Below are 24,141 nucleotides of genomic sequence, written 5' to 3'. Positions count from 1 at the left end.
TATTTTCTACTTGAATCGAGCACAAAAGAATACTAGTTCATGAAATATTATAGTATATATAGCTATACTTTTCCCACTAGTAGAAACTTTAATGACAGCTTTCCATTAGCAAGTAATGAAGTCATATCTATATAGCTATATATAAAACAAAGGTTCTCCTTGGTGGCACAGTAATCACCTATCATTACTGTCACCTGTGTTATTTACCCAAACCATGGAATCAATATTATAAACTTCATGCAAGTGTCTATGTATTATATAAATGCACTGTAACTGTCCACTTATCCTTGCATTGATTGTGTCCATTCTTATGGGTATCAGTGAGGTACATTTATAATCAGGTGACAATTATCTGCACATCCAAAGATGCATGTATTCATTAGTTGGAGCAGCTGCTCAGCATGCGTTAGCATTCTGAGTATATACACTAGTCACTATAGCATTGCATGTAATAACCACGTGGTAAGATATTAACCTATTATACGGTATGTAGGGTAATAATCAGGTAACTAACAAGTATTTACCTAGATGTTTCACAGTTAATTATATTCATTAAAATTAGCATTAATATTTTGATAAGTATACAACAACTGACAATTATTTACAGAGGTATTACATCATTATTTGGAGCTTGTATGCCAGTCAACACTACAACATTTTCACTTAACAAGGATCCTAAATTTAATAGTAAATGTAAATAAACATACACAAGTTAATCTGTCTTTTTATAATCTTCAACACTTTTAATCCACTCAATATATTCACGGAGCCTTTCCCTCAACTTCTTTTCATTCACTCCCAAATTTACTAGACTCTTGTTGAATTTAGGATCATAGTTGGCTCTGCGTCTGGTATAATCATGTGTGGTGTGTTGTATTCTAACAGCATTAGACATCACATCATCTGGTATTGGAATATCACAAAATGAGTAAATACGTTGAAGAGTAGCACTCAAATTGTTCACATACATGGTGAATGGAATAACAAACTTGTTATCTGCAGGCTCTTTGTAAAATAACATTTCTTGCTCACAGTAAGGAATTTGTGTACATATTACATAATCACGAATGACTCTCCATGTAGCAGGGAACAAGCCATACTGAGTATTGCCAGGCCCATCTTCAGCAACAGCTTTAACCATATTGATGCAACTACAAAAACGATCCACTGGATTTCGTACTACAGCAAAAAATTTACTTTTAGGATATTGGTGTTCAAGGATCTTAGCATTTAACAAAAAATGTCCTTTAATTAATATTCGCTGTTTGGGTTTACCACGATAGTACATCACTTTCTTCATCATACAGTTAGTGAAATGCACAAAACTCTGAAAAAATTCTCCATTATGATATTTTGGATTATCTGATTTGATAAATGAAAATCCCCAGCACATGAATGGTGAACCCAAGTACAAACTAAAAACACCAAAATGCCAAAACCGTGCTAAACTATCCCAAGTATCAGTTTTCAATATTACAGAATGATGACGCTTAATTGACTCTGGACCAAAAACACTGAAATTATGTAAACGTTTGTCCAGTCCTAATTGTAATGCAATTGGTGCAAATATCTTCCACACCCAAATGTAAGGGAACATTGCTTCAGCTACTGTGGGAGCAATAAAGTTCTCTTTATCATCTTGTAAGTAATTACAAAGCTGAGTAGAACCACTGCGATGTGCTGTAATCATGAACACTGGCTCCTCAATGTTAACTTTGTGGTATGAAGAATATAAAAATTCATCTATGTACCAACACAACCCATTAATGGGTACTTTAATCAGGACATCAAAAAACAGCAAAAACAGTAACACCCAATTAGTCCAAGGTATGTTATCTTTTGGCTCCCCCTCAGTAAACACAGCCATAAAAAACTTACAGAATGTTGACCAAGCTGGTATTATTGGAGGTAGTCCCCATATGAAGAGACCCAATACAAATAATGGTAGACAAGGTACAGATATGGCAAGCCACAAAAGTGTGGTAACGCACTGAAACAAAATAGCCATTAGTGCAGAAATCAACTTTGGTTGCTGATGGTCATCAGTGATGTCAACCTCTTCTATTAAATCATCCATAGCAGTGTGTCCTGTGTGAATAAGATTCCAGTAATGAACATTAAATGGCTACACACTAGCTATAATGAAGAGTTCATAATAATGGGAATGTATATCTATCTGCCACTATGTCAGTAAGTTTGACATGTAACATTGCTGTGATGTGTTACTTGTCACAATGCTTGGTGAATATATTTCAGTTTAATATAAAGTACACGACCGTCATAACATAAAGATCAACTGTTTAATACAGTGGACTGTCTGTTATCCAAACACTTTTGTTCCTAGGTTAGACAAAAGTGTTCAAAATAGTGAATTTGTTCAAAAAACTAATGCACAATACACAGAGTTCCTTTCAATTACTCTAATGGAATGCACAAAAACAACAAAATACTAGTCACTTATGGCATTCAGATAATCGAGATGTTTGGATAACTGGAAAACAAGATAGTACAGTGGCACAACGAAAAAATTGTGCACTTTTTCATAAAAGCATGAAACTTTCCACATAAGTATGTATAGTCAGGTGGCTTAGTGGAATTATTGTTACAGGGCAGATAAAAGCACCAATTCTTTTGTACAGCTAGTTTATGATGTACTTGTTAACATTAGCCTAGGAACCCACTGCAATTTTTTTGTTTACTCCGAGAATAACAAGATGGCCGCCATTATTAGACAGAAAAACGTTTTTTTCACTGTTGGAGTTTGAAAAAAACAAATATACTAAATTACTGACATTAGAATACTATAATAGATGTAACAATAGGTTAATAAGATACATATATAATTGTCACAATGGTACAAAATAACAAAAATAAATGCTAGCATGTAGTTCGTTCATTTTCGCTTCTGTGTTTATTGCATTTACAATTACAAAGTGGTGGGTAGACTAGATTAGCTTTTGCACATTTGCATGCTGTGCATTCTCCTTTGCAAAAACATTTAATGAGCTCACTGCATGCTTTAGATACCTCTGGAATAGTAAGCCAAACTGGCACCCAAGACTGTGACAGCGGATCCTTTGACCACCCAAAATCTTCTGGAGATGGAATCATCTGCTGCACTTGAGTTTGAGTGCTGGTAGTCCATACTTCAGCTTGGTAAACTGCTCGTTTAACATGTTGATGAAGTGCATCTTGCGTTGGTGGTATCATGTCCATTTTTCTGTTCTTATGACAAAATAATTCTTCTCTTGCATCATTAACAGACATTAGGTGGCAGGTTTTACTATATAGAACAACTATTAGCCTCTCTATTCTCTGGAAATGCTCCGAGTCAGAATCTAAATGCTCAAACGGGTGGGTAGCCAGAAACCCAAATGTCTCAGTGACTTCTTCATATGCCTGCCAAGCTTGCCATGCTGATTTCTTGCCTTTGCCTCTGAATGCAGATGTAGTAGTGTCGCAGCCAGTTAGAGCATGAAATATTGGTAGTGCTTGTGCTCTTTCCTCACCAAGGTAAGTACAGATGGCATTAATACTATATAATCTGAAATTCTTGCCTGTACCAAAGGTAACCCAGATATCAGCAAGAGGATTAGTTGCTGTCAGTTTGAAGAATACACCAGCAAGAATGACAATAACATCAGTGTCCACGGTACGTACTGCAATTGTCTTAAGTCCCTGCTCCAATGCATGTGATATGTGCACAACAACTCTGGTGTCTGCTTCCTCATGGTTGCAGTCTGGCATCACAGAGTTGGTTTGGCCCACAGATACTACAGATTCATCAGATGTCACATACACAACCTTGTTGGGTGGAAAAGTGGACTTAGCAACCCTAGATGTGAGGAAGGAGAACAGTTCCTTTTTGTTCCTTGGGTCACGTAGGAAATCTGCCCAATTGCCAGGTAGCTTAGTTTGACCAGATACCTTTCTTCGCACACCCTTGCCTCTCTTTTCCCTTGTAGACTCCTTTAAACTGTTTGGAAGGTATGTGTCCCACACAAGGTCTATTCTCATGAAATTTTGTAACTGTTTAGTCAAGTAAGGGATAAAAACCTGATCTGCATACTCTTCAAAGTTACTCACTAAATTGGTGGGAAGAAAGTGCACAATAACTGCACCATCTAGCACTGTGCATTCATATGTTTGAGGAGGATCAGATAGCCCTGACCGTCCAATGCAATTCAGCAAATCTGACTTAGAGTTTGATAAATGCAGCTTTCCCAAATCTGAGAGAGCAGGAGAAAAGGACTGAATTTCGTGGGCAAAGAACTCCTTTAAGTCTCCATCACGGCTTTGCATGGAGATGTACAACTGGCCAAATAGTGCTACATTATTCTGAAGCATTTTAAACTTCTTTCCTTGCTTAGAAATAGCTTTTGGCTGAGGTCTTTTGAAAAGTGCAAATGAGGTTTTCTTGATTGGTTGATGTATAGGCACAGAGCGACCTTCAATAACTTTTTTTACAAAGTCATGATACTGTGTGGTACCAGTATCTTCTAAGGCACGCAGGGCAGCTGTGACTGAATCATCTACACAGTTACGGTTATCAAGTGTTACTAGCTCTGGAAAATCATCTAGGAAAGGATTGCCCATTTTGATGAATGTATTAAAGAGGCTGTTAGCCTGCTTTTGAAAGGTTTTCTGAGCTGAGAGACCCTGCTCATGGTTTTGGAAATTCCTTGGGTGTTCTGGGTCAGCACCATACATGTACTTTTCTTCAAATTGTTTCTGCAACCTTGCCAACTCTGGTCCTGACAACATCCATCGCCTAAATGCAGCAGTATTTTCTGTGAGTCCAATACAACTGACAGAGCCTTTTATGTAGGCATTTTCTTGCTCATGTGCTTGGTCAACTGGAATTGCTGAAAATCTGTTATTGGTCTTTGATAGAACCCAATGGCACTGCTTTTCAAACTCATTTTTAATAGGACTTGGCAAGCACTTCATGTCTCTAATGTGGACAGGCAACCATCTTGCATAATTTACATGATCCAGTGCAAAGAAAAAAGGTGTCAGGTTCTCCAAGACTTCCACATACAAAGCAAAGTTCTTCTCTCTATGAGCCCGGACAAAGATCAAAATAAGAGTTTTGTACCTCAAGATAAAGTCCCAGTACATAAACGTAGGACTTCTCTTCTGCATGTCATCTTTCCAAGCTGCTTCAGATTGATTGCTTCCTGATTGCAAAAAGGCCACCTTTTGAAGTTTCTGGAGGGTTAAGAGAGTTACTTGGTGGGCATTCCTAGTTCGCGCAAGATGAGAAACCTTCAAAAAGGAGTCAGCTGTACCAGATAAGGCAACCTCTGATTCAGTTAATGCTAAAGTCCAGCCAGAACCTTCCAAGACATCTCTCAGTGTACTCCAGAGGGCCATCTCTATGTGCAAGCCACCAAGCATAACAACATGCATTGACTCACCATGAGTATCTGGCCACTTCCATTGTACAAGCTTTGCCAAGGCAAATAGTGGCTGATCAAAGGTAGCGACTGGAATTTGTCCAGAGTTTAGGTACTCAATTACCTGTCTTTGTACATTCATGCCATGCTTTACCATTGCAGCGGTAGCAGCCTGTTCATAGAAAAGTGGCAGTAGCATACACACAGCTGGAGGATCTTCTATGGGAGGTTGCTGTGAAGCATGATATGCAGCCCACACCAAACAATCTTCACTGGTTAGTTCTTCCTTCTCAACAAGGGTCAGTGCATTCTCACTCCAGCATTTCTCCTTGGATTGTTGTGCCTCACACAGGTAGGTTTGAAGCGGTTCTGTATTACTGTTCAGATGCATTGGTACATCAATAGTACTTCTACAGCTGGGACCATGGCATAATTATCAGGTAGGAAGTGCTGCTTGGGTCCAGAAGGTGGTATTGTTACAGGAGGTCTGCTTTCACCAGGGTTCGCCTTAGTTGGAAATTGGAAAAGAGTGATTCCAGTGCCATGAAAGGCATTGACAGCAGTGGTTGAGCTAGGGTTGTGGTCTATATTATCCTGTGCACAAACAGTAAATAAACCTTTCCGAAGACCAGTAGGAGCTACAACACCATCTTTTTCAAACTGTTCACAGACAGAGGTGGCAATCCATTCTTCAAGTTCCATAACTCTGTCATATGAAATGCTGATTCCCATCTGATATAATTGATCAATAAGCTTCTTACTTCTGGTCATTTGATGAATATTCAAGCCAGTATATACTGGGATAGGTGGCTCTCGCTGCAGAGTATGCCTTGTTATCACATCATTTCTAGAGGGTGATTTCCTTTTTACATTGTACAGTAGAACTTGGGCAGCAGTAAGACAAGCTTGTGTTTCATGTCTGTCCTGATCTTTCAAGTTGGGACCATTTAATATTAGTGAAACAAGTGATTTAAGGCTGGAGGGCAAAGAATCATCTTGAAAATTAGGCAGAAATACACCAGTGAAGCTAACACAATGGTGGTTAAAAATGTCATTCCGGACTATCACTGCTGCTTTAGCAAGTATCGCAGCATCTTCTGAGAAGTCTCGTTTCTTAAGGGCTTCCTTTAACATATTTTTCATTTCTTCCTTGAAAACAATGATGGTGTTTTTGCCATCATGCTGCTCTTGTGCTTCTGGAAAATGCTGCAACAAAGTATCTTTCAGTCTGGTTTTGTTGACCAGTTTGTTAATACCTAGATCTTCAAGACGATTCACATAGAAGGAGTGTATTTCAGAAAGCTTGAATATGAGAGTTCCAGAATCTACAGCTTTTTCAATGTAGTTTGTTAGTTCTAAAAATGTTCTTGACTCATTCAATTTTTCATCTATGTTTTGATGTTGCTGGCTTAACTTTCTGGTATGGCTTCTGAAACGATTCCTTAAATTAACCAAAAAGTGATACTTAGTTTCTTTTACAATTAGGTCTCCTCCATCAATTTGAGAAAGAAGGATAGTATCCTGTAGCTCAGTAATCATGGTTTGTATATTTGTGTCTGCATCAAATGTTAGAACCTGATGAAGATCGTCTTCCTCATTTCCTTTCTGACAAAACAAGCAAACATCCATATCAATTGCCTGTCTTTTATTAGTTCTTCTTTCATACTCATGCTCATCCATGCAAGATTTTCTTTTCATTGCCTTTTTAAGCTTAGAATTGTTGTACTTCAAGTGGAAACTTTTATGCCAAGATGCACTATGTGATAAAAAAATTTGCAGAACTTTAATTTTCAAAATAGATATTTGTTGGAAGTGCGCCAATGGCCTGAAACTGCTCTACATTGGCCAGAAAGGATCTGTAAGCTTCTGATTTATCTTCACTTGTTCCTGGACTTTGCAATGGGCATTTCAAAGGCTCAACAGTTTCCTGTTGGCAAATAATACACTTTTTCCAGTCTAGCTCCATATTGTTTGGAAATGTTGTCATCTACCAAGCAATGCATACTGCATGGGCGTAGGAACAGGGGGGGCCACAGGGGCCAGGGCCCCCCTAGTCTGTGGCCATGGATAGATAGAACAGGCCAGGGCCCCTCCAGTTTGCAGCAGGGATCATTTTTACAGTAATGCACCATGTGACACGTAATAATTATAAGATCATTGGCCTAGTTGGATGCTGATAAGCTATGTTCCTTTCTCACCGATTAAAATGTTGGTCCTGGCATAGTCCTGGTTTATTTGAAATAATATTAGAGGCGCTTAAAGTGATAATAAGCTACGTACACCTCACGTATAATTCGTGTTAGAAAATAATTAAAGAACTGTCCAGCTGTAGTGAGTTAACTTATGTCTCAGTCTCACTACCAGAAAACTCTGTTAGAATTAATTCGTAGTCGTGGTAGACCTATTTCAAAGAGTCCAGTTAGTGAAGGAGCTTCTAGCAGTTCCCAGAGCGGTTCTAGTGGAGGTAGCTTTGTTCTAGCCCTGGCTCTAGCCCTAATAATGAACCTTTGATGGAGCATAGATACTACACCCCCGTGGGTGTAGTATCTATGGATGGAGGAAGCTGAATCAGAGCAGTCCCACTTCCCAGAAGACCACGGATCTGCGAACTAACGCAGAATGTAGCTAATACTCAGGGGGGAAGACATTAATTCATTAATTCATCCCGCATACAAGTAATTTATAACTTCTGGGGGTATATTTAACAGCATGAAATTAGTTCAAGTAACAGCCCCTTATTAATTATGTTTTGTGATGTCATCAGTCCTATCACATCATTAACATGGTATACAAGGTTGCTATAAGATTACTTATCTAGCATAACTGTGATTATGATTATTGACTAAAATTTCCTCCAGATTCAACCTCATAGCACCTATTTTTCAAAATTTCCTTGGGGGGGCATGCCCACAGACCCCCCTAGAAGGAGAGTATGCTTGCTCTGAGTGTGCTACACGCACTGTGCATGTACCCACAAGTAGCTGCACCCTCCTCCACCACTGCTTTAGTTACCAATAGTGGCCCCCCTATAGTTTTTTGCTTTGCTACGCCCATACTGTACTGTACTTATTCTAATAAAAGTAAGGCATTAGGAACTCACCAAAAGAAAATTTGACACAATAGATTATAAAGAAATCTGACACTCTTTAAACAATTACAACTCCCCAAAACACATGGCTCAATTTTCCTTTTAATACACACTTTGAGAAAGTAATACAGAGATTAACACCACCTTTTAATTGTTTTCTATTTTAATAAACATCATGTTTTGTTGTCTGAAGCCATTCAAAACATACGTTCTGGAGAAGAAACATGCTTTTACTCTTGTATATTTAATTTACAGCAGATGGAATACAAATCATACAATAGTAGTATAAATTGCTAATTAATATAAAAATTAAAATTGGAAAATCAGGTGAATATCAATGATATGGTGAGGGCTCCTAGGCTAAAACCCATTAGTATGGTTTACAGAAGCTCTAAAAAAAATTTGGTGCTTTTATCCGCTCTGTAACAATAATGCATTTTAATGCTGCTAAGCCACTTGACTAGTAGTACTCCTCATGACATAAATATTTTAATTGTAGATTGGACCTTTGGTGACCTTTATGGCTATTTTTTTATCATTTCTGCCTATATCTCCCTGAGGCATCAATTAAAAACTTGATATCAAATAAAGTTATAGGTGATTTCACATGTTGCTGCCAGACCTTCAGTGCTGGTCACTGTAAAGCTTTAATAACAATAACAATAACATTCCAAAGTTATGATCACCCATGAATTTTGATAATGCTCACTTCCCACGGGTAATTTACACCCTAAGGGTAGGTAAATGCAAAGAATTTTGTAGCGAATAAAAGCTATCATAGCTTCAAAATGGAATTAAACCAAGTTGTTTTGTTCAACAAGACTTTCACTTTGGTACCATGTCAATTAATTAATTAATTAATGCCTCGGGGAGATAAAGACAGATATCTGTGCAAAAAGTGGCCACAATGGTCACCAAGGGTTGATGGCATTATATCAAAAAATACATGTTATGAGGAATACTATTTACGTATGCGGAACTTTTATGAAAAAGTGCATCATTTGGCTAATTTTGGGGGCTACGCCGCCATAAAGATCCACTGTGTTATGTATATAATTAAAAAATTGTAGTAAACAATGCACACAGTGATGTGGCATTGAGCGCGTACACAAAAAGCATGTTATACTGTATTACTACATCAATTGCCAACTCGCTTGATGTTATTTTGACAGCTGTTGATGGAGGCCCATCTTTAGGAAAAAAGCAAGCCATTAATTGCCTGAGAATCATGTAACTGCTGTTTCTGTACAGTATAGCAATATGACTAGATATACTCTATATGAGAATTTCTATAAGAAATGTGGAGAGGTGTTTTTTTTCACCATAACTAAAATAACTCATTATATGGATTATGGAGAAATCACTGTAAGTTGAACTGTCATCCAGTGGGACTTAAATAGTGCTTAGCGCAGTCTTCACAAACATTTTAACTTGAATTCTGAATCACTGCAGTTGTGGAGTTGTTCTTTGATAAAAGATCGGATTGTTCACTTACAGTAATTACAAAATTGGGTTGTCCTCATCACAAAATCACTATGAAAATTTGATTATGCATACCTGAACTGGTTACCCGAATCACACAACTACAATCTGTAGCCGCTGTTTCAACATTATGAGCAAAAAGAGACACTACATTGGATTGTCTTTGGTTGTCAGCACTCATACAATACAAGTTATGATACAGTGGAACCTCAGTTATCCAGACCCCACTTATCCGGATTCTCGGTTAAAAACCAAACTATGGAAATGACTGCTCTATTAGAGTAGCGACTGTTCTATTAAGGTAGTGTCTGATATTTTTACCAACGTTCTTAATGTTATTTTAAGGTTATTTACACACAGTTTCAGAGATACAGATTTTTCAGACTTATAAACCACTCCTGGTCCTAAGGGGTTCGGATAAATGAGGTTCCACTGTAATTATTACCTTTCAAAAATTGAAGTATTTTCACTGCAGTGCTCTTACTTGGCGGTTCAACAGTATTATGTCTTAAATAACTCGATCCTTCTATTGAATAGTACAGTAGTACTGTTTAAGTAGGAATCTTCACCGTATGATAACATATAGCTCTGTGGAAGAACATATACTGTGACATTGAACAAAACAATTATTATAACATAAACAGAGCTATGTTATAATACCATCATTATCTTGTTCCACTACTTTTTATCGCTTTGCCGGGATGCTTACTTTATTTCTAACTTAATACCAGTGTCAATACAGCAATAATAAGGCTTATCAGACTGCCACTGAGATGAATTTATAAGGTGGTTCTGCCGCTACATTGCCTAGTTTGCACAGAACCAAGTGACAAAAACACCAACTTTCTCCACATCTGTAGTACTACCTTAACTTTAACTTTTTGATAGGATTTATCTTATTCTTAAAAAGGCCTTTCCCCCCATCACATAAAGATCTAGGTGGACTAATAGCGATATTGTTCATACAGTACTAATTAGCTACATAACTATACTGTATGAGTCATACAAAACAGTTATACAGCTAATTGGGCACAGATACAGTACAGTTATGCAGAGAATATATTTAAGGAATGTTACAAAACAACCCCATGTGCGTTACACTGTAAATCACTTAAACTAGCCAAAATAATCCTACCACTTTGTTTACGGCTAGAAATAGATTGTATAAACACTGATCATCTGATCACGAAGCTAATTAAATTGGCTGCCTAGTGTATGAAAAATACAGCACTCAGCTTCGTCTTGTGCTGTATTAGCCTCTCGACACCCCTTCGCGCTGTATTTTCCGTACTGCACACACACGGCGGTGCTTTAACTATAACATATTATATACTGTAATTAAACATCAACTCCAAACTACAATGGATCATATGAAACCATCCAACCACATGAAACCATCCAACCATGTTAAATAAAATTCCAGCAAGTCTGGCTTTGCCCACATAACTCACCAGTGTTGTGGACATGCTTTACTTATTTGCATACCTTCATGACAATGCCCACTTCACTACTGAAGAAGCTAGCTACTCTCCTGGCTTAAACTGTATGGCTTAAAACTTAAGTACAGGCTGCTCCAGTGCCTATAACTGGTAAAGTAGATAATAACATAACAAGCAGCTATGACGTTTCCTTGTCCAGACCCTTTAATTTGCAAGCGCTTTGGAGTAAAATCAATGCACAACGCAGTTAAAGAGCTCAAGGGTGGCACTCTAGACAATCATATGATGTCCTGCACTTTACTGAGTTCCCTTTGCCGTCCTATGGCCTTCAGAGTTAGCTAGCATAGTGATGATAGATTCCTAGTCCTATATACTCCACGTGCTTCACGGCATTCAAGTGTGGTTTGGGTGGTCCCCTGGCCACTACGCCGGGTTGAAACCATGACTTATAAACAGTGATCACTTACGTAAGTATACTGTGACTGAGCCCTCGACTGAGCCACGCAAACACTGCCGGAGTAGAGTACAGCTGCTAACGGAGCCCTTAAGGATGAGACGAACCACTATTCGTTGTCAGTCAGTACCTGGTATCATTATCAAGCGGCCAGCAGCTGTGCTTTATGATATTATTTTTAAGGGGCGCTTTTAATCTTCAACAATTATTAACCACTACATGGCCCCTGAGCAAACTTTGAGTGTAGTAGCAGCAGCAGCAGCAGCAGCAGCAGCAGCAGCAGCAGCAGCAGCAGCAGCAGCAGCAGCAGCAGCAGCAGCAGCAGCAGCAGCAGCAGCAGCAGCAGCAGCAGCAGCAGCAGCAGCAGCAGCAGCAGCAGCAGCAGCAGCAGCAGCAGCAGCAGCAGCAGCAGCAGCAGCAGCAGCAGCAGCAGCAGCAGCAGCAGCAGCAGCAGCAGCAGCAGCAGCAGCAGCAGCAGCAGCAGCAGCAGCAGCAGCAGCAGCAGCAGCAGCAGCAGCAGCAGCAGCAGCAGCAGCAGCAGCAGCAGCAGCAGCAGCAGCAGCAGCAGCAGCAGCAGCAGCAGCAGCAGCAGCAGCAGCAGCAGCAGCAGCAGCAGCAGCAGCAGCAGCAGCAGCAGCAGCAGCAGCAGCAGCAGCAGCAGCAGCAGCAGCAGCAGCAGCAGCAGCAGCAGCAGCAGCAGCAGCAGCAGCAGCAGCAGCAGCAGCAGCAGCAGCAGCAGCAGCAGCAGCAGCAGCAGCAGCAGCAGCAGCAGCAGCAGCAGCAGCAGCAGCAGCAGCAGCAGCAGCAGCAGCAGCAGCAGCAGCAGCAGCAGCAGCAGCAGCAGCAGCAGCAGCAGCAGCAGCAGCAGCAGCAGCAGCAGCAGCAGCAGCAGCAGCAGCAGCAGCAGCAGCAGCAGCAGCAGCAGCAGCAGCAGCAGCAGCAGCAGCAGCAGCAGCAGCAGCAGCAGCAGCAGCAGCAGCAGCAGCAGCAGCAGCAGCAGCAGCAGCAGCAGCAGCAGCAGCAGCAGCAGCAGCAGCAGCAGCAGCAGCAGCAGCAGCAGCAGCAGCAGCAGCAGCAGCAGCAGCAGCAGCAGCAGCAGCAGCAGCAGCAGCAGCAGCAGCAGCAGCAGCAGCAGCAGCAGCAGCAGCAGCAGCAGCAGCAGCAGCAGCAGCAGCAGCAGCAGCAGCAGCAGCAGCAGCAGCAGCAGCAGCAGCAGCAGCAGCAGCAGCAGCAGCAGCAGCAGCAGCAGCAGCAGCAGCAGCAGCAGCAGCAGCAGCAGCAGCAGCAGCATCATCATCATCATCATCATCATCATCATCATCATCATCATCATCATCATCATCATCATCATCATCATCATCATCATCATCATCATCATCATCATCATCATCATCATCATCATCATCATCATCATCATCATCATCATCATCATCATCATCATCATCATCATCATCATCATCATCATCATCATCATCATCATCATCATCATCATCATCATCATCATCATCATCATCATCATCATCATCATCATCATCATCATCATCATCATCATCATCATCATCATCATCATCATCATCATCATCATCATCATCATCATCATCATCATCATCATCATCATCATCATCATCATCATCATCATCATCATCATCATCATCATCATCATCATCATCATCATCATCATCATCATGCATACTAATGCACAATATCGGTAAATTTATTAATATGAAAGGGTTTGGCTAGAGACTGAGATGCGCTAACAAAATATAGAGGGGGATGTACCCATTAAATATTCTAAAGATTAATACATTATTTTGTACAGTACATGGACTAACAACACAATCGACCTAGCAAGATGCTGTGGGCAGTGGGAGACACACCCTACTCTAATAGAAAAGTCACATGTTCTAGTGTATAGCTATAGCAGTCAAGTGAAGTGCATGGAAACGTTGTGTAATGTCAAGCTGCTATTTGCACACATTCTCTGTCAATAGTTTGCAAATGTGTATGTAAAATTTGTTAGTTATAACTTTTATCCAGCTGTGATTCTTACAGAATCCTTGTATATGTGTAACCATGCTTCTATACTCATTTGTTATTGCAAAGTCTCCATGGATATCAGTTTGCTCTTTTATAATCATTTTTATCTTGTACATTCATTTCTTTCCAAATTAAGTTTTATTATCTGTGGAAGCATGAGCATTGTTGAATGTTGATCTCATCCAGGTGTCAGCTATAGCAATTTAATTGCCATTCATACTAATCGGCTTAATATTTTATGCAATATACGTACCTAAAGAACTAATCACCTGGGTTTCATAGTAACCATTTGCAGCCATCTGTGCTAGATCTCTTAATTGCTGACCATTATCAGTATTAACATTTGTCCTATAGCTGTTTGTCTCCTAATACACAGTGGAATTCGTCTCTCCTTTGGGCCAATAGACAAATGATACGTACCATGCAGGTGGAGTACTATATAAATTGGAGAATTTAACTGAAAGGGTAACCTTTCCAAGCAGGTGGCAGCTTGAGGGATTCCACTGTGTTTGTGTGTGCTAATTGTTCCAGATTCCTGCAGCTACATAACTCTATGACAATGCATGCAATTTATAATATAACCAAATGAGTGTTGAGTACATTATACTAAACAATACATGTACTCTTAAAGAAAGTTTATAGCTATCTTTATAAACATATTTTTGTAGCTGACATCTCATTCAACAACTTCTGACAAAATGAACAAGTCTCTTCTTTGGTATTTATCGAAAAGCAAAAGTTTTTCTCTATATCACTATGCTTAATAACTACACCACCTAGTATAGCATTCTCTCCTGTGGCATACATTGCTGTATTACTTGAGGTTGAGCAATTAGTGTAATTCTTGCTACATTCATTTCTAGTTTTCAGCATCTGAGTGGAAGATGTATTACATTAATTATGTATGTATAGTCAAAACTTGTAGTATGGCCATAAGTTAGGGATGATCATGCAATGGGATAGGTGCGTGAATGTGCATGACTTAATTGCTAACCTCAATATTGTTGAACAACTCAGCCATCCTGTGTAATAAGCATAGACTTGTAGCAATATTGTGGACCAAATCTAGTTCAGTAGAGTCAGCAAGCACATCAACAGATGAGGTGATATTCTGCAGCTGGTTGTGCAAACATTGCTTCAAGTCCATAAGAATTGTATACCGATTGCAAGCAAAAGTCAAATTCTTTGATTCATTTCTTATGCAAAAACAACTTCCCAAACTCCTTGGTACCCTCTGTAAATTAACTTAACATTACATGCTTACAATTACATATTGTATGCCTTCTAAATAAATTGAATAGCAAGCTACTATAACTTACTGTTACAGTAACAGAATACTACTTACCGTTAGGATAGACTTTACACAGCTACTGGTGTCAGTTATATTCTGTAACACTTCATGCACATCAGCTGTAAAGGTATCATCATTGCACTGCAGCATACTATATATCATTGTGTGGAGCTGTCATGGCACTGTAACCACAGCTAATGACAGCTAAACCTAACACGAATATAGTAGAAGCCATGAGTCAAATTGAATGATTATTGGATGATTATTGAATAAGTTGGAGCATATTTATACTACAAAAGAGGAGCAGTTGTCAGGCAACTTACTTTGAGATTATAATATCTAATCCAAAACAGCCAAGCTGTAAAAAAAGTGTGCGACCCTCAGAAAGGCTATGGTGAAAAAAGATGTGAAATCCAAGGTGGCAGCCAAGAAATGGCTGTGATGGTAGGTTAATGGTAAAAATTTTAATAAAGACAATTCAGGTGAATTTTTGTGCCGCTTCACAAAATTTACCTAAATTGTCATTATTAAAATTTTTACCATTAACCTACCATCACAGCCATTTCTTGGCCGCCACCTTGGATTTCACATCTTTTTTCACCATAGCCTTTCTGAGGGCCGCACATTTTTTTTACAGCTTGGCTGTTTTGGATTAGATTTCATTTCTTTTTGTATTTGTATACCCCAAAGCCGGCCTATGGCCAGCTTTGGGACTTTTCTAACCTATGTTTTTTCTTTACTACAGGAAGAAGAAAAGATGAAGTAGATATACTTTAAATATTTTATCAGTAAATGTACAAATTATATATATAATACATATGCGACCGGATTTGCGAAATGGGGTCTTCCACACACATCCAATTTTCCAACTTTGACAATTGATAACTTCATATTGGAAAGAGCTATTGCCTTGAAATTTGGACAGTGGTGAGCACCACTATAGCTGAATATATGGTGAAATTTGCAGGTTAATATGTTACTTGAATACTGAGTTATGGTCTCCAACGTTTACGGAATTGGATGTGTGTGGAAGACTCCTTTTCGCAAATCCGGTCACATATATTGATTACAGAAATCTCCATGGTGGTTTCTTTGTAACTGAACACTCTACAAGGTGACTTCTTCTAATTGCTCTCTCTACAGGGTGAATTGTTTGTAGCTGAACGATCTACAAGGTAACATCTTCTAGCTGATCTCTCTACAGAGTGATATGTTTGTAGTTGAATTCTGTATAAGTGATTTGTTTGCAGCTGAGCTCTTTACAGAATGGCTTCTTTGTAGCTGAACTCTCTAAAAGGTAACTTCTTCTAACTGATCTTTCTACAGGGCAATTTGTTTCTGACAGAATTTTCTACTGGGTGATTTCTTTGCAGCTGAACTCTCTACATGGTGGTTTCTTTGTAGTTGAACTCTCTACAAGGTAATTTCTTCTAGCTGATCTCTCTACAGAGAGATTTGTTTGTAGCTGAACTATCTACAAGGTAACTTCTTATAGCTGATCTCTCTACAGGGTGATTTGTTCGTAGTTGAATTCTGTACAGGTGATTTGTTTGCAGCTGAGCTCTTTACAAAATGGTTTCTTTACAAAATGGTTTCTTTGTAGTTGAACTTTCTCCAAGGTAACTTCTTCTAACTGATCTTTCTACAGGGTGATTTGTTTGTAGCTGAACTATCTACAAGGTAATTTCTTCTAGCTGATATCTCTACCGGGTGATTTGTTTGTAGCTGAATTCTGTACAGGTGATTTGTTTGCAGCTGAGCTCTTTACAGAATGGTTTCTTTGTAGCTGAACTCTCTACAGGGTGATTTGTTTGTAGCTGAAATCCCTACAAGGTAACTTCTTCTAGCTGATCTTTCTACAGGGCGATTTGTTTGTAGCTGAGTTCTCTACATGGTGGTTTCTTTATAGCTGAACTCTCTACAAGGTGACTTCTTCTAGCTGATCTCTCTACAGGGTGATTTGTTTGTAGCTGAACTCTCTACAGGTGATTTGTTTGTAGCTGAACTCTCTACAAGGCGATACTTCTAGGTGATCTCTCTACAGGATTCCTTGTTTCTAACTGAACTCTCAACAGGGTGATCTGTTCATAGCTGAACTTTCTACTGGGTGATTTGTTTGCAGCTGAACTCTCTAAATGGTGGTTTCCTTGTAGCTGAACTCTCTACAAGGTAATTTCTTCTAGCTGAACTCTCTACAGGGTGACTTGTTTCTAGCTGATCTCTCTATAGGGTGATCTGTTCATAGCTGAACTTTCTACAGGGTGATTTGTTTGCAGCTGAACTCTCTACATGGTGGTTTCTTTGTAGCTGAACTCTCTACAATGTGACTTCTTCTAGCTGAACTCTCTACAAGGTGACTTGTTTCTTGCTGATCTCTCTACAGGGTGACTTGTTTCTAGCTGAACTCTCTACAGGTGATTTGTTTGTATCTGAACTCTCTACATGGTGGTTTCGTTGTAGCTTAACTCTCTACAAGGTAACTTCTTCTAGCTGATCTTTTTACACTGCATATTTGTTTGTAGCTGAGTTCTCTACAGGGTGATTTGTTTGCAACTGAACTCTCTACATGGGAGTTTCATTGTAGCTGAACTCTCTACAATGTGACTTCTTCTAGCTGAACTCTCTACAGGGTGACTTGTTTCTAGCTGAACTCTCTACAGGTGATTTGTTTGCAGCTGAACTCTCTACATGGTGGTTTCTTTGTAGCTAAACTCTCTACAAGGTAACTTCTTCTAGCCGATCTTTCTACAGGGTGATTGAGTTTTTTGCAGCTGAACTCTCTACATGGTGGTTTCTTTGTAGCTGAACTCTCTACAAGGTAACTTCTTCTAGCTGATCTTTCTACAAGGTGATTTGTTTGTAGCTGAATTCTCTACAGGGTGATTTATTTGCAGCTGAACTCTCTACATGGTGGTTTCTTTGTAGCTGAACTCTCTACAAGGTAACTTCTTCTAGCTGATCTTTTTACAGGGTGATTGATTTTTTTGTAGCTGAACTCTTTACATGGTGGTTGCTTTGTAGCTGAACTCTCTAAAAGGTGACTTCTTCTATCTACAGGATGATTTGTTTGCAGCTGAACTCTCTACATGATGATTTCTTTGTAGCTGAACTCTCTACAGGGTGATTTGTTTGTAGCTGAAATCCCTACAAGGTAACTTCTTCTAGCTGATCATTCTACAGGGTGATTTGTTTGTATAGCTGAGTTCTCTACAGGGTGATTTGTTTGCAGCTGAACTCTCTACGTGGTAGTTTCTTTGTAGCTGAACTCTCTACAATGTGACTTCTTCTAGCTGAACTCTCTACAGGGTGACTTGTTTTTAGCTGATCTCTCTACAGGGTGACTTGTTTTTAGCTGAACTCTCTACAGGTGATTTGTTTGCAGCTGAACTCTCTACATGGTGGTTTCTTTGTAGCTGAACTCTCTACAAGGTAACTTCTTCTAGCTGATCTTTCTACAGGGTGATTTGTTTGTAGTTGAATTCTCTACAGGGTGATTTATTTGCAGTTTAAATCTCTATAAGGTGACTTCTTCTAGCTGAACTCTCTACAGAGTGATTGATTTTTTTGCAGCTGAACTCTCTACATGGTGGTTTCTTTGTAACTGAACTCTCTACAGGGTGATTTGTTTGTAGCTGAACTCTCTACAGGGTGATCTGTTCGTAGCTGAACTCCCTATAAGGTAACTTCTTCTAGCTAATCTTTCTACAGGGCGATTTGTTTGTAGCTGAGTTCTCTACAGGGTGATTTGTTTGCAGCTGAACTCTCTACATGGTAGTTTCTTTGTAGCTGAACTCTCTACAATGTGACTTCTTCTAGCTGAACTCTCTACAAGGTGACTTGTTTCTAGCTGATCTCTCTACAGGGTGACTTGTTTCTAGCTGAACTCTCTACAGGTGATTCGTTTGCAGCTGAACTCTCTACATGGTTTATTTCTTTGTAACTGAACTCCCTGCAAGGTGACTTCTTCTAGCTGATCTCTCTACAGGGAGATTTGTTTATAGCTTAACTCTCTACAGGTGATTTGTTTGCAGCTGAACTCTCTACATGATGGTTTCTTTGTAGCTGAACTCTCTACAAGGTGATTTCTTCTATAGCTGATCTTTCTACAGGGTGATTTGTTTGTACCTGAACTATCTACATGATGGTTTCTTTGTAGCTGAACTCTCTACAAGGTAACTTCTTCTAGCTGATCTCTCTACAGGACAATTTGTTTGTACCTGAACTCTCACATGATTGTTTCTTTGAAGCTGAACTCTCTACAAGGTGATTTCTTCTAGCTGATCTTTCTACAGGGTGATTTGTTTGTAGCAGAACTCTCTACAAGGAAACTTCTTCTAGCTGATCTCTCTACAGGGAGATTTGTTTGTAGCTGAACTCTCTACACGTGATTTGTTTGCGGCTGAATTCTCTACATGATGGTTTCTTTGTAGCTGAACTCTCTACAAAGTAACTTCTTCTAGCTGATCTCTTTACAGGGTGAATTGTTTGTAGCTGAACAATCTACAAGGTAACTTCTTCTAATTGATCTCTCTACGGGTGATTTGTCTGTAGCTGAACTCTCTACAAGGAAATCTCTTTTAACTGAGCTCTGTACAGGGTGAATTGTTTGTAGCTGAACTATCTACAAGGTAACTTCTTCTAGCTGATCTCTCTACAGGGTGATTTGTTTGTAGCTGAATTCTGTATAGGTGATTTGTTTGCAGCTGAGCTCTTTACAGAATGGTTTCTTTGTAACTGAACTCTCTACAAGGTAACTTCTTCTAGCTGATGTATCTACAGGGTCACTAGTCTGTAGCTGAATTCTCTACATGGTGGTTTCTTTGTAACTGAACTATCTACAAGGTGACATCTTCTAGCTGATCTTTCAACAGGGTGATTTGTTTGGAACTGAACTCTCTAAAAGAAAACTTCTTCTAACTGATGTCTGAACAGGGTGAATTGTTTGTAGCTGAACTCTCTACAGGGTGATTTGTTTGTAGCTGATCTCTGTACAGCTTACTTATTTCTAACTGATCTCTTGAATTCTATTCAGGTTGACTGCTCTATTAGGATGACTGCTCTATTAGAGTATCTCGATCTCGCACTTGCTACACCAAGTTGGATTTCGTGTTATAACTCCGTGGCTTTAAGTCTGATTCTTCTACACCATTGAAGAGCCTTTCTAAGATGATAACTCCATCTGTACAGCGATTTTCAAAGCATTACCCTAAGCAGTTTATCTGGTAGGCGTGGAAAGCAGTCGTTTTTTATTAGCTAATCTCGATTGCATAATTGTTACACACTGTTGATTTTTTTGCTGTATCTTCCTGGTTTTTAGCTCGATTTCTTTAAAACCACAAAAGGTTTGATGTTCAATAGTTAACCTATTCACCCACCGATTTTCAGCTTCTTCCCATACGCGGTTTACCCTGTAGGCGTGACAACATTTTGGTGTTATTTTTCGTGCATAATCGCTCATAACGCTTTGCCTGTTTATGGTATTCCAGCCAAAGTTGGTACCGAGATGCGCCTTTATACCCCCCTTCTGTGTGCCAAATTTCAAGGCAATCAGATAACGCGTTCGCGTTTTATAGCAGTTTTTGTAAGTGTGCGAAAAGAGGAAGAAAAATAAGAAGAAAAAAAACGAAGAAACTAAGCCAATTTTGTAAGTCGCATATCTCCGGAATGCCTGAAGCGATTTCGCGCAAATTTGGAATGTGGAGTACTAAAGTTGGAGGGAATGTACACAGCAAAATTTGTCTTGTTTCATCAAGGCAGCACAGAGCTACGGAGGTGCGAAAATTGCGTTTTCGTTCTTCCTGTCAATATACTCACAGGGTTGCGCGCCGGCTTCTTGGGCCGCACGACATACTACCGTGTGTCTTGATTATATCATAATGAACTTCCTAGCTGAAAAGCTCATGACCAGGGAAATTTTGTGAAAGTTGAATAAAGAATTGTATGTTATAGCTTGTTTTAGTTTAGTTTAATAATTTTACTTTGTCATTCCATAACTTTAAACTCCATGCATACACTAAGTCGTTAGGACCAGAAGCAATCACATCAGAATACAGTGACAGCAATGCTAGGAGCCTGTCTTGCTGGGTCTGGCTAACATCATCTGGTAATTGATTGTGTAGACTGGTACAGAGGTATTACTGCTAGTAACATTTCCCACAACATTAACATTTCTTTCATCAACAGTTTCTGCATTTGCCAGCTTGGTTCCTCTGTACAGTGTCACTGGTATCAGGTATGTATTGATCAGCCTCACAGACACTAGCTTGGTTTGTGGTGTGACTACTGCCCTAGCTACAAATATTGTACTCTGCACCCCCTCCACCATCTAGGTAATGCCATTAACTTCTTGCTTCTCTGAACATTCAATTCGTCCCATGACCTCTAGCTCACTAGCAGGAGGTATGACAGTTGTATCTTGTAAGACTACTTTCCCCAGGAGTGAATCTTTGGGAGAGAGGCGTGGTACCAATGGAATACAGGTTTTGTTGTTGACACACAGCTTCCTTTGTCCCAGGTCAAGAACGCACTTGTGAGAATCTAAGAAATCTAGTCGGAGTATTGCATCTGCAGTGATGTTGTCAGCAATGATCAACCTGTGTTGGAATTCAAGGCCAGCAATAGTCAAAGGGAAGGTACTTGCTCCATGTACCTTGAGTGGTATTCCATCTACCCCAACTAGTTTCTGGTGAATTACCGGTTCCACAATGATTATCCTTATCCAAAACATCTCCACTCAGTAGGGACACTCCTGCACCAGTATCAACCAAACAGGATATTTCCATTCCAGCAACACAAACAGGCAAAAAAATAACTGGACACACTGTTTATTGTAATGGTTGCCACATCACTGCTCCTACTGTCTGTTTCACATATTGTCTTAGTGTTGGCCTGACTCTCAATCACACTATCAACACCCCGATTACACTTACTACAAATGCGCTTTGGACACTGCTCATTTGCATTAACACATTGTGGTGGCAAATGCTCTGTGTGTGATTCCTTTGAAAAATACTCCAGTCTTTCTACTTGGCTTGTAAGGTATTGGATCTGTTCGAGTATATTCACTTGGGAAGACTGGATTGTAGTCAGTAGTAATGGGACCTCTGTCTGTTGCCGGGTAGGCAGTTGTTTAGGCAAATATGATTCCAATTGCATGGTGATTCCTACTGCTTCAGCTACGGTTGTAGGGTGTGTTTGTTTTACTCCCACTGCTATTAAAGGTGATTTCAGCTGGTTCAAGTAGTGATGGAGTGTGAGATGCTCCTGCGCATTCGCTTGAAAGTCAGGATAAGCTCTTTGTACTAGCAATCGAATATCATCGCCATAATCAGCCCAATTTTCCGTGCCACATTTTAGTCAACCGACAAATTCTCGTTTGTACTACAACTCCCTTTTGCTAGGGTGTTCGAAACGATTACTAAGTGCCGCTTTTGTCAGTTCATAGGATGCCTTGGTCACGTGCGATAATTGCCTGAATGCGACTGCAGCTTTGTCAACGCGCATCCACATTAGTTTTTCATTATCGCTCCACCCATGTATCGCTGAAATACTTTCAAAATGGCTCACCCAGCTGTCCCAGTCTTCCATTCCAGTAAAGTTCTGTGGCAGTACTGTGACTCCATCGTCCAATGCTAGGTTCCGTGAGGTGTACATTTCTGTTCCTTCCGATTGTAGTCCCAACTCTCCTCCGGTCCTCTGTCCGGTCTCGGTCAACTCAAGCGTTAGAGACATCGTCAATCCTGCAAGAAGGGAACAGAGAACAACGCGTCCAATACATTCAGGCGGGTGACCTTATCGGGTACCGTTAATATATCCACGGTACCACGGTTTGTTGGTTCAGATGAGTAGTAATCCTGCCAACTACGCCAGTGTTGTAACGTTCAGTCTTGCAGTAGGTAAGCAGCACTCAGATACTTTAACAACAGCAATTACAACAATAACCAAAAAATATATCTTACAATACTACATGTGTCTCAAATGTCTACCCTAGCCTATTTACACTTAGCTATATCTGCTGTCCAAGCTATATTACGCTATAATACATGTACTACATTACACAAGCAGTGGGTGTCAGTGACCACAGAGTGCAGGTGGTTGATTTTGATATTCCTAGTCTGAGACCTTCTCATCATCAACGTTGGATCCAATCTTTTAGAAAGTGTGATTGGGATCAAGTACGGACAGTATTGCAAGCCATTCCTTGGCATTTTATGAATACATTTGATAGTGTTGATGATAAGTGTGATTTTTTTCATACTGTGTTATCTGAAGTACTTGACCTGTTTTTACCACTTCATAGTGTGCATTCTAGATGGTCTAAAACGACGTTCTCTGATGATATTCGTCAGCTCATAACATATAAGAATAAGGCTAAACATCAAGCTGACAGGTCTGGTGATCCTGATGACAAGCGTTGTTTTCAGTGGCTGAAAAATGAATTGAAGACTTCTGTAAGACAAGCCAAGGTTGATTATCTTCAGATGCTAATACAGAGGAGTAGAGCTAATCCTGCTGGTGTGTGGTCCCATGTTAACACTGTATTTGGAAGGAATATTCGTAATTGCACAGCACCAATGGATTCACTAGCTTTAAATCAGATTAATGATCATTTTCAGACTGTGGCCATTAGCTCTGATCATGAAAGTGCTGCCAGTTTTGTCATTCCATCTAGTTCTGTTGGAAGTAATCCATTCACATTTTCAGAGATTCCTGTCTCACTGGTGTGTTCTCATTTACAGCATTTGGATACTAAGAAATCTATAGGGCCTGATGGTCTGTCAGCCAGATTTTTAAAGTCAGTTATGTGTGAGATTGCTGTTCCCCTTACCAAGTTATTTAATGAATCTTTGAAGGCTGGTGTTTTCCCTTCCCAGTGGAAACGATCTCATATAACTCCTGTACACAAGGGTGGAGCAACCAGTGATCCTGGGAATTTTAGACCTATATCAGTG

At 39.8% G+C, this 24,141-nt stretch overlaps 1 protein-coding gene and 1 long non-coding RNA gene across 4 annotated transcripts; both read right to left on the bottom strand.

The window, feature by feature from the left end:
• Positions 1 to 540: 540 nt before the first annotated feature.
• On the bottom strand, positions 541 to 12,038 carry LOC136259541 (uncharacterized). 3 transcript variants are annotated; one of them, XM_066053009.1, is made up of 3 exons: positions 11,876 to 12,038; positions 10,415 to 10,557; positions 541 to 2,088 (listed from the first exon to the last, which is right to left on the bottom strand). In XM_066053009.1, the coding sequence occupies exon 3, from the start codon at positions 2,075 to 2,077 to the stop codon at positions 713 to 715; it is 1,365 nt and encodes a 454-aa protein (XP_065909081.1). In that variant the 5' UTR covers positions 2,078 to 2,088; positions 10,415 to 10,557; positions 11,876 to 12,038; the 3' UTR covers positions 541 to 712. The 3 variants fall into 3 exon arrangements, with proteins under 3 accessions (XP_065909081.1, XP_065909095.1, XP_065909086.1); XM_066053023.1 differs by having other exon boundaries at positions 10,454 to 10,557; XM_066053014.1 differs by lacking the exon at positions 10,415 to 10,557.
• Positions 12,039 to 14,466: 2,428 nt separating this feature from the next.
• LOC136259536 (uncharacterized) lies at positions 14,467 to 23,131 on the bottom strand. The gene is made up of 4 exons (XR_010703280.1): positions 22,757 to 23,131; positions 15,245 to 15,400; positions 14,894 to 15,133; positions 14,467 to 14,772 (listed from the first exon to the last, which is right to left on the bottom strand). It is a non-coding gene; the product is annotated as an uncharacterized lncRNA (long non-coding RNA).
• Between the last annotated feature and the right edge of the window lie 1,010 nt (positions 23,132 to 24,141).

The sequence above is a fragment of the Dysidea avara genome, chromosome 1, assembly GCF_963678975.1.
Source record: "Dysidea avara chromosome 1, odDysAvar1.4, whole genome shotgun sequence".
NCBI lineage: Eukaryota > Metazoa > Porifera > Demospongiae > Dictyoceratida > Dysideidae > Dysidea > Dysidea avara.
The sequence above is the reverse complement of the archived record's forward strand: the minus strand, read 5'-3'. Positions and strand labels throughout refer to the sequence as shown.